This window comes from Apis mellifera, linkage group LG8 (genome assembly GCF_003254395.2).
Source record: "Apis mellifera strain DH4 linkage group LG8, Amel_HAv3.1, whole genome shotgun sequence".
Lineage (NCBI taxonomy): Eukaryota > Metazoa > Arthropoda > Insecta > Hymenoptera > Apidae > Apis > Apis mellifera.
The window spans coordinates 8377351-8388873 of record NC_037645.1 but is presented as its reverse complement, the minus strand read 5'-3'; the positions used below and the strand labels follow the sequence as shown (position 1 = coordinate 8388873).

At 39.9% G+C, this 11523-nt stretch overlaps 1 protein-coding gene across 28 annotated transcripts in view; it reads right to left on the bottom strand.

Moving 5' to 3' along the window:
* The window catches only part of LOC411277, a 98145-nt gene that overhangs the window by 43159 nt on the left and 43463 nt on the right, over nt 1–11523 (bottom strand). For 27 of the 28 annotated variants that reach the window (XM_006564623.3, XM_006564649.3, XM_006564652.3 and 24 more), the window contains 5 exons: nt 3524–3894; nt 2081–2107; nt 1577–1748; nt 1267–1465; nt 525–720 (listed from right to left, as the gene is read on the bottom strand). In XM_006564623.3, the coding sequence (XP_006564686.2) occupies nt 525–720; nt 1267–1465; nt 1577–1748; nt 2081–2107; nt 3524–3894 (965 nt within the window). The remainder of the gene's footprint in view (nt 1–524; nt 721–1266; nt 1466–1576; nt 1749–2080; nt 2108–3523; nt 3895–11523) is intronic. The other variant, XM_006564629.3, reaches the window with a different exon arrangement.

The following is an 11523-nucleotide window of genomic DNA, read 5'->3' as shown; positions in this document are numbered from 1 at the left end:
AATCTGTTCAATGCAGAAACAACTGATAGATATCGAAAAATTTTTAAATTTATTATAAAAAAAAATTTTCACCATTTTTAATTGTTCGTAGGTGATAACAATATTAATTGACTTCAATAAAATTTTCAATATGCACATACAAATTGATAAAAATCTACCCAATCTCTTAATTTTCATAACATGTTCGGATAAAAAATTAACAAAAAGTAATCTTTACCGATTTTCGACCAATTATAACTTCTTCCGAAGATTTTTTTTTATACGTCATAAATGTGATAAACTTCTTCCAAGTTTTCGAACTCGTTTGTTCCAATTTTAAGAAAGTTATCTCGTTTTAAAAACTTTTAAAAATATATTCGATTCTATGAAAATAAAGGAGAAAGTTCCTTAAAAAAAATGTGCAAATATTTTGTAACCATCGTAATTTCGAAAATTTTTTTTACCATTTAAGAATCGATCAAAATCCTTGTTTCAAAAGATAGATAGGAACAATAAATTTTGCGAACGTTTTGGAAGCTGGTTACCTTGCTCTTGTGGATATGCTGATGTTGGTATTCGCTGTCGAATTCCGGCTCGCTGAAGTAGCTCTGGTCCTCCCAGTGAGGTGGTAGCCCCGTTCCTGTCCCTGGTATCCCCAATGGCCCTGGCATCCCTGTCACACCGTCAGTGCTCTCGAATAGTCGCAAGACGCTTCGGTCTCGGATGTCTCTCAGATGCGATCTGGAATCCAAATGGAGAATTTTTTAATAGTAATTTCGGGAATCGAGAGATTGCAGTATATAATACGTGCAAAATATTTAAATTAAAAAATGAACGTTGGAAAGCAACGATGATATTGAAAAATATTTCTGAATGATGAAAATTGAAATTTAAGTTTAAAAGATGTATAATAAACGCGTATCGTGAAAGAGAGTGGAGTTATAATTAATTGGGAAACTGGGGAGGAATAGAAATTAACAATTTCTAAAATAAAAAATTAATGTGACATATTTCAAAGTAAGAGTGATTTTTGTTATAAAATTCAGATGGATCTGGAAAACATATATATTACAAGTATTGAATGGGAAACTGGGGAGGAATAGAAATTAACAATTTCTAAAATAAAAAATTAATGTGACATATTTCAAAGTAAGAGTGATTTTTGTTATAAAATTCAGATGGATCTGGAAAACATATATATTACAAGTATTGAACGTATTCCATTGTTATTTTTGTCAAAAAAAAATATTTAAAAAAAGAATTGAAAGGAAATATGGCGTTACGTACCTGAGATCTTCGAGTTCGTAGAACATATCCTTGTTGCTATCGTGTATGTAAACCTTGACGTGGGGGCTGTCTAGATATTCCATAGTGAGTTGCTTGGGAAAGCTTCGTACGAAGAGAGCCTTAACGGTGTCTATGCTAGTGATTTCGTTCGGTAGGAGCGCCCGCTTCGTCTCGTTCCTATACTGCAGGAACACTAGACCTAAGGAATCGTCCACAGAAACGCATCGTTTCGTGAGGAATGTCCGACAAGGGCATCGAGCAGCGAGGCAGCAACAAGACGCTCCTAATTCTATTGCGGGTCGTGAGTTACCTAGTGGTCGCTCCAGAGTTTTGCTGGGGGTCCGTACGACGGGGAGGCTGCTTCTTTGCTTGCCACCCCGTCGAAATCCGGTGCTCGATGTCTCCACCTCGGACATGATGCCCGGGTCGTCATCGAACAACATCGTCGTAGAGGGAGGTGGGTACCCGCGCGGAAGAGGCGACTGGAACAATCAAAAGTGTTTGTCAGTATAACCGCGGAACTTTCGTCCGATTCTCTCTTCGTTTATTGTTTCTGTTTAAACGATCGGTTCGAATTCGACGCGAACAAAAGAAAGAAAGAAGGAAAGAAAGAAAAAAAAAAGAAAAAAAAAGAGAGAACAATCGTACACGTTCGACGATATAATAGAGAAAAAACGATGAGAAACGATGAAAAAACGGATGCATGCCATCGTGCGAATCGAAACGATATCCAAGCGCTTAGAGAAAAAGGGAGAAACGTGTACAAAAAAGGTGAAAAGAAAAAGGGGAAAAAAAAAAAAAAAAAAAGAATTACCTTTCTCTGGCGAGACTTGGTCCCCATCTGTTAGGCGGCGGCAGGTACACGGAAACACACACACACAAGTAAACCAGTTAGACGTATATATGCATGGAGCAGAAAAAAAGGTTTGCTGGAAATGCAGCACTGTGAAAAGGTAAGAGCGAAACAATGCGATCGCGATCGATCGACCCGAGGCATGGTCGAAGGAGTACTCTCTCTGCGGTCGTTGCGTTGGTGTGGGTTTCGAAGGCTGGCCTGTGGAAACTCTTGCGATTCTGCAAAAATCTTTCGCGATCGCCAAGTCTTTCCCTAGCCTCTATTTTCCCTTCTCGACTTCTTCTTCGAGAAGATTCTTAAAAATTCTTCTCACTCGTCTCGAAAGTTGGCGATCACGTTTATTGCGTCGTTTATAAAAACGACGCAGATAATTCGGTAACGCGTTTCGTCGACGGGCAAAAAAAGGACCAGTAGAGTAATATAATCGAAAAAAGTGGAGGGGGGGGGAGAAATAACGAGCAGGAAGGCGTGACCGTGCACGATAACTTGAAACGGTTAAGTGCCACGTGTACGCCACCAAGCTACTTAGGTAAAATGTATACACGATTAAGGAGCGACTCGCAGGGGCTGACGATTGGTTTATTTCTCGGAATCCATTTCCTCGGTCGAAAACCACGAAACCTGGATAAACAACGTGCGCAGGAGAGCTGCGCCCGAAAATAGACGAAACGGCGCCACGAGCGCGTGTGTTCCGAAAACGTTCGAAACGTTTCGAACACAACATGCGAACCGGCGACGGAGCCGAGGCAACGGAAGATGAGAAACGAGGACGGCGTAGGTGTATACGGGACTTAATTAACCTCTTCCCTTCGTTATGCTCGGTTCTTGACCTCGGAATACAACTATATATCCGTTCAAGTCATTGCCGGATACATCGTTCGGCGAACACCGTCCCTTACGTATATATGATCGTCGCACGCGATCCGCTAATTTGTATTCCCGGAACGGTAACGCGATTTACGGCTACTTTTCCCCGCGTCTCGCGAGAGACTCCACCCCCTTAATCGATTAACCCCCAGCTCGGGTGGTTTAACGCACGAAAAACGGATGGTTAGATTAAATTTCAAATTGTACGTAATTTATACAATTAACATTATCGAACAAAAAAAAAAAAGAACGGAGATATAAATTTTTTATATACAGATAATTTACAACTTTCGTAGCCCCTGCAGTTCGATAAAACGGAGATAAGATAAAAATTGAAAGAAAGATAATATATATATATAGAGAGAGAGAAAAAAAAAGAAACGTCAAATTCTTTGTCAAGATTCGGGAGAACGCGTTCGACGGGGTAAAAACACGGCGTATAAAAGACTCGAGAAAAATTACGTGATAAACGAGAGCAAACAATAAGATGTCAATATATATATATATTTACATGTTGCGTGAGCAAAGATTCACCTCGAGATCCATGGTGGTATGACGCGTGGGCGGCGTACCGTATTGGCCGTGTGGCGGCGGCAGATGATGGGGATGAAGGGGGTGTAGCTGCTGGGCCGCGTTGAACTGCTGATGATGTAGGGACGGTTGGTGATCGCCGCCGAGGGTGTGCCTCCTCGGCTCGTCCCTCGATCGGCCTCCCCCTGATCCGCTTCTGCCCCCCGAGCCGCCCCCGATGCTTCCGCTTCCGCCACCTCCGCCAACCCCCAGCACGCTTCCTCCTCCGCCCCCGCCCCCGCCGACTCCGCTACCCACGCCGCCGCCACCGCCGCCTCTCCTCCCAGTTGGAACCTCGTTCGAGCCTGCCTCACCCTCCCCCCTGCCGGACCCACCTGAAACAAGTCGCGAAAATTCTTGTTTAGTCTACGCTTCCTTCCTTTCGAGCTCTTTCCTTTCGAGAAAGGGGCAGAGAATTTGACAGTCGTTCGATCAATCCATTCACTCGTGGCGTTGGAGTTTAGTTACGCTACTTATATACTTACTCTTTTTCGGTAAACGCATAAAATATCGATGTTACATGCTTAAGCAGTCGCGATTGAATATGGACGAAAGGAGGTAAAGAGGAAAAGAGGTAAGGAGGAAAGGAGATAAGCGTGAGATAGATACACTTTGAGGTTCTTTCTAAAAATTTACGACTTAACTGAATAATAATATGAATATAGAAAAAGGATTTTCGGTAGCAAAAACGATACTTTTTGTTTATTCTTGTCAAAAAATCCGAGGATCTTTTTTTTCGATAAATCAGTCTTTGCACGAGGATGACTCATTCCTGGAATAATTATTTTTGTTACACGTCGTTTAAGTGTCAATTAAGGATATCAAGCCGAGGCAAAACTTGACAAGGAATTTTAATGGTAGATTGTTGGATGACTGTATAGTCACCTTTGATATACGCTGCACGTCCAACGATGGGCGATTATAATCACCTATAATAACGATAGGGTTAAAATCGAATTAAGCGCGACGGGGAAGTACTCCCCTTCCCCTTGGCACGACCTATTTGGCAGAAAGTCGTGGATAAACACGGCCGAGAATAACGCGTTCGCGGAAGTGGGCGGAAATAGTTACGAAAGACACGTGCGAACGATAGGCGCCATGAGGCACGCGCCACTTTATTCGCGTTCGTGTCGCTCCCTCGAGAAACGAGTATCAAGGGAGAGCCGAAATTCCGTACACGGGTTTAACACACGTACCGAGTGTATTCGCTATTTACCGAACCACGGTCAACCGTTCGCGTCTATCGCGAGAATAACAATACACATATACACGTATTCTCCACGGACGAACGTAACGTATAAATCCCTACCACCTTTTCGCCACGTTCGTTATTGGTTGAACGAAACAAATGCTCTATCTCGCTTCCTCTCGCAATATTTCCATTTAAACAAGAAACGTTACCTATTATTATGATAAATACATGCTATATATTTATTGTACTTAACCACGGAACACTGTAAAAACGCAAAAAACATAAAATTACAACACAAAGTAATAAAATTGCATAAGATAAACCTACAACAGTCTCTACGATTCGTCACTTGTCAAAGCAACGCGAGCAATCTAGTGCTGCCCTCTAACATTTCCTCGCCGTTCGTACTAATTTTTGAACACAGGCCTGAACATAACCGCGTTTATAACCGACTCGCTAGAATCGTTTCTATTCTCTCTCACTTTTTTTCCACTCGTCCGGTCCGATATATTTCCAAACCGTGGTTACAAAATTAAATACACTATTTTACACGCGAGTGTGTCGCGATAATCCGCGTGGCACGCGGTATCGAGGAGGTAACTGAGCGACGAATCTACGTTTAATCGGGACGACGACAGTGGTGGCTCGCAATGCGAATGTAGGTCGCAAACGGTTGTGTCCATCCGTTCGAGAGGGACGGTCGACGTCCAATTAACAACGAGCTCCGCGAATTCCAGGCAAACGTATCTCCATTGGTATCTCGGGTATTGCCGCCAGACTAATGGATGTCAACGCAGGGACTTTCGTTCGTAAAAATTAATTGGTAAATTTCCAAGATGATTGGCCGCGACTGAAACAGGCGACGAGATAAGAGAAGCGACGAGAGTCCTTTCGATGTCTTTCACTCGTCTATGGATTATCTCCTCGTCATCGATCGTTCACCGACGAGACGGACAACTTCGCGTCGATCGCGAAATTGAAACGTCATCCGTCGATTTATCTTCTACAGGGATGAGTCTACGCGCTGAAATCCATTACCGTGAAGACGGGCAGAATTTTATATAACCGACATCCGTATTGAAATCCGTTAAAAGCACCGAGAGTCTTTCGACGTAGAAAATACGATTCGATCGAAATTAACATTTCGAACGTATATCATTTTTAATATCTGAATTTTTTTTTTTTCAAATTAATTTTCTTTTTGTTTCGAACAATACACTACTTTATTCAATTATCATTCACTTTACTTCGATACACATATATAATATATATAAAAATTATTTAATATTATTGAATCAAGCGACACGTGGCGAATTTCGCGAAAATTTCTCCTTGCTAAAAAATTGATTTTTCCAAGTAACCCTGCCTTTCTCGCCCTCCTTCGAAATCACGGAACGGAAGCGTTGGTCGTAAAAAAGAAAAAGAGAGAAAAGTATAGTACACGAGTACATGCGACGAGGGAACAACTACGGATGATCTGAGCGATACGCGGGCGATATCCCCATGCACCGACCGGTTCGATAAAACTCGAAGCTCTGTGCTCGACGATACAACCAGTACTGGCAACCACGACACCGCGAGATTCTCGAACGCGTTTATTTTCAGAATAGCGGTGTGTAGCACACACGCGAGCGAGAGAGAGAGAGACGGAGAACGAGGGAACGAAACAGACGAATCAACGAAAGCTTGTCTTCTTTCTCGTCCGCCTATATTCGCCCGTTAACCGAGAAATCTAATCTAACGTTCAGATATTCGATAATTCGTCATCGTAGATAAGATTCCAAACGGTCGGTCTCTGCAAATATTGTACCTGCGTACAAATACAGGCTTGACAATTTCTTGGCAACGAATCGACGCGTATATCGACGAGTAATCTCTCTTAAATTGTTTTTCGATAATTTTCACTTTTTTTTTAGAAAAATCGCGAATAAGTAAAACGAAAAGGTAACCAAAGATATTTATTATTCTCTTTTTTTAATTTTTTTTTTTAAATGATAAATTACAAATAAATCTTTAAAATGTTTTTAGGATAGAATAATAGCAATATCCCGATCAAAAGTTCAGTGTCCCCTTTTCGACTAGGCGGAGAGGCAACTCCTACGCAAAAAATGATGCACCGTAGTAATTACAGCGGAAGTTGCAGCGAGTTATAGAAGGGACGAATACGAGAGAAAGATAATTCTCTCGAAATATAAGATGATCGATGCACGAGGAGTCCATCGACTTTAATCAGTTCCACGGAACACGATCGAATGCGCTACACGTAGCCCCATGATCCTGCGCGATTAGAATTACATTATACGTGTTGCTTGTTGGCTTCGATCGATTTCGATTGCCATCACGAGACACGTTACGGGAGTAATTTTGATTTCTTGACCTATCCAGCTACAACTGTTGCATGTCTGTTGTGAGAATTTTTAAATAGTTAAAGATTCCAATATTTTATGATAAAACATTAAATTTTCAAATTTCTCTCTTTTTATATATATATATATATACATATAAGAATAAAGCGATAATCATATATTATTAAAATTATTAATTAAAATTATACATTTAATGATTCCAATATTTTATATGATAAAATATTAGATTTTCAAATTTCTCTCTCTATATATATATATAGATATAAGAATAAAGCGATAATCATATATTATTAAAATTATTAAAATTATACAATTAATTAAAATTATACATTTAAAGATTCCAATATTTTATAAAATATTGGATAAAACATTAGATTTTCAATTTCTCTCTCTCTATATATATATAGATATAAGAATAAAGCGATAATCATATATTATTAAAATTATTAAAATTATACAAATATAATAATTACATATGGATTATTGTTAAAAATATTACTCTATCTTATAGAGAAAAACTATTTGAAACAATTAAAAATTTCAATATTTTATAATAAAACATTAAATTTTCAAATTTCTTTCTCTCTATATATATAGATAAGAATAAAGCGATAATCATATATTATTAAAATTATTAATTAAAATTATACATTTAAAGATTCCAATATTTTATATGATAAAACATTAGATTTTCAAATTTCTCTCTCTCTCTATATATATATAAATATAAGAATAAAGCGATAATCATATATTATTAAAATTATTAAAATTATACAAATATAATAATTATATATGGATTATTATTAAAAATATTACTCTATCTTATAGAGAAAAACTATTTTGAAACGATTAAAAATTTCAATATTTTATAATAAAACATTAAATTTTCAAATTTCTCTCTTTTTATATATATAGATATAAGAATAAAGCGATAATCATATATTGTTAAAATTATTAATTAAAATTATACATTTAAAGATTCCAATATTTTATATGATAAAACATTAGATTTTCAAAATTCTCTCTTTCTATATATATAGATATAAGAATAAAGCGATAATCATATATTATTAAAATTATTAAAATTATACAAATATAATAATTACATATGGATTATTATTAAAAATATTACTCTATCTTATAGAGAAAAACTATTTTGAAACGATTAAAGATTTCAATATTTTATAATAAAACATTAAATTTTCAAATTTCTTTTTCTTTATATATATAGATATAAGAAAAAAAAGCGATAATCATATATTATTAAAATTATTAAAATTATACGATTAATTAAAATTATACATTTAAAGAGTCCAATATTTTATATGATAAAACATTAGATTTTCAAATTTTTTTCTTTCTATACATATAGATATAAGATTTTATAGATATAACATTAGATTTTCAAATTTCTCTCTTTCTATACACATAGATATAAGAATATATTATTAAAATTATTAAAATTATACAAATATAATAATTACATATGGATTATTGTTAAAAATGTTACTCTTTTTATGAGAGAAAAACTATCCAATCTCCAACAGCGAGCGGGATCGTAGCTCTTGTTCAAGGCAGGAAAAGCATCGGGCAGAATAGTGACCATACAAGAGCCGCGTATTAATCTGGCCGACGAGAACGATCGGCGTCTATTAGGCGCGGAAAAGTTTTGACTCGGTTTTACACTCTGCAACCGTGCTCGTATATAACCCTCCCCGCCGCTCGTTCCAACGAAATCCGCCACTTTGTCGATACAATCCATCGGCGATTCGATCTTCGTTCAATTTATTTGATCCGTATATATATATATATATATCTCCACGCGTGCACGTCGTTTTCGATATTGAATTAGCACTTAACGCATCGGGCAAAATGAAATAGAAACGAGAGAGTTTGCCTCAAAATGAATTTTCAACATGAAAAAAATTCGTTAAAGCGTAAAATCGTCTTTCGACGACGAGAAAGATAAACCGATCATCGGTTACAACACGTAACGTAACGTGGTATTAGATATACTCGACCAAATAGACAATAATTTCTCGGCCAGCTCCGCAGGCCGTTTATCGATTATCGTCGGCCAAAAATACGCGTTCCAAAGTGCGCTCCTGTGCCTTCTCTTCATCTTCCATGCCCTCCCCCCCTCCCTTCTTCCTTTCTCGCTATAGCGAGATTCGAATTTCACAGAGGCGGGCGGGTCGAGCCGAGGATCGAAAAAAGCTTTCGAAAATTACGCGAAAAAATATCCGACCGATGGATATCGGATTACGTGGAAACGAAAAGGACTGCCAACCTTGAGAGGTTTACGATGCGTTCGGACGAAAGGTCAGCGAACCGACGACTCGGCCACAACGCGCGTTAATTAACCGTAATTGTTCGAGGTTATTACGGAGAATGGAACTGTTGGAAAGGCGGTCAGGTTTTAAACCAAGCTTTCTCCAACGTTTTTTTTCTCCTTTTTTTTTTTTTTTTTTTTTTTGGCAATTTTTCGATCGAAAACCGTCGCGAGTAATTCGTTGTTTTGTTCGAGATCGGACAATCGCGAAACTATTACTCTTTTCCGCGAACAATGGCCGAATTTAACGAGAAGCAAAGGAACGGGAGAGAGAAAGAATCGAGTCGGTATTGAAGACGGATGGAGAGCGAAAACGAAAAGAGATCGAGCGAGACGGAGCTAGGAAGAAGAGAGAAGAGTGTACTGAAAAAAAAAAGGGGTCTGGGTTATAGGACGGTGCATTCAACGTTCCCTTAATTTCACCCTCTTTCGAGGCGAGTACTAGCTGCAAACGCGAGTGGAAAGCAGCGTGGTGCGCATACGCCTGCCGTGTCGGAACGAGAGCGTGTGTGTGCGTGGCCGTCTCTGAATCGAGCATGTGCCGAGAGAAAAAAAATCTATATCGCCTTTGAAGCCGAAGAATGCCTTTCGGAGAGAGAGGAAACATCCGTGGCACGTGCACGTGCGTGCGTGCGTGCGTGCGCGATTACGTGCGTGAGGACGTGCTTTTGCGTTATTTAGCGCCGCTCTCCATCGTCCACGTGTCGCATGTCCCGTTCCGTGTCGAGTTACGCGAAAATCAGGACCTCTTACTTGAAAGAGGCTCGTCTAAACCTTCTATACGTATATTCGAGATCATCGATCGGGCTTGAACGAAGAATTTTCGAAGCGTGGATGAAAAATATCGAGAATGGCCCGCTCGCGGATTAGTTTAGATTAGTTTTCTTTTGCACAATTTATCGTAAAAATTAATCGCGAGATGATTTACTTACCGCTTGCTATTCCTCTATTTATTTTTTTCTTTTTCCCTTTCTCGAGACAACTTACGGATCAAACGGACTCCTAACCTTAGCTCGAAGCCACGAGCAGCGTCAACGGAATTCCCGCTTACATTTCATCGTAGGTCAAACACCCGCGATAAACGATAATAGTTCGATGACCAGAAGTGAAAACCGAAAAGAAAATAAATTCATGGAACACTTTACACGCGATCGTCGCACTATCTGTAACCGGGACGCGTGCACTACTGCCGGCAGCCGGCTGCCAGAAGGAAAACCAAATCGAAAGGAAGCATCGCTAAAATCCTCGTTGCTGCCGCCACCGCCACCTCCGTCGCCGTTGCTGCCGCCACCGCCGCTTTTATAATCAATATTAGTTGACGGAGGATCCGCCGAGCGTCGCCGTTCGACGCCGCGAGAAAGACAAAGAGCCGAACCGGTGATCATTCATTGAAGCGAGACAACGCGACATGCACACGTTGCCATACCGAGACAATTGGACAACGAAAATTCTCTTTCAATTCTCGAGATTACGAGATAGAACTTGAAAGCGATGCGAAAAAGCGAGCAGCGTACGTTTCATCGAGAATCATTATCACTTACTTCTTTTATTAGGAGTTTTCGCTAGGGGGATTAGACGGGAACGCACCTCCAGAATGATCTCCTTCGATCTCCATCCCAACAACGTCCCTCCTTCGTATCGAGAACACTACAAAGCGTCCTTCGAAATCGCGTCATTGTTTAATAATACTCGACGTCCAGATGCATGGTAGCGCGAGGAATGAAGGAACCGCGGGACTAACTCTGGCGTCCTCGATCGAATGGAAGGACGATGACCGCCGGCGACCACGCGATTCGAGAAATCTAGGGAGATTGGAAAAAATTGGAGAAACGAAAGGAAACTCGAAATAATACCACGGGATAATCGCGTGTTTTTCACAGAGAAACTGGCAACAGGGTGTGGCGAGAAAACGTTTTAAAAGATTGGCACGCGATTCGCTTCGACCGGCGTCCACCGGCGGCGAGGGCGCCCACGACGCGACCACCGCGACGCCGTTGACGTTTCGCGACTAGATGCGACGCGAGCGACGTATCGCGCCATCTCGTCGACGGCGACTGGCGCGCCTCTAGTATGC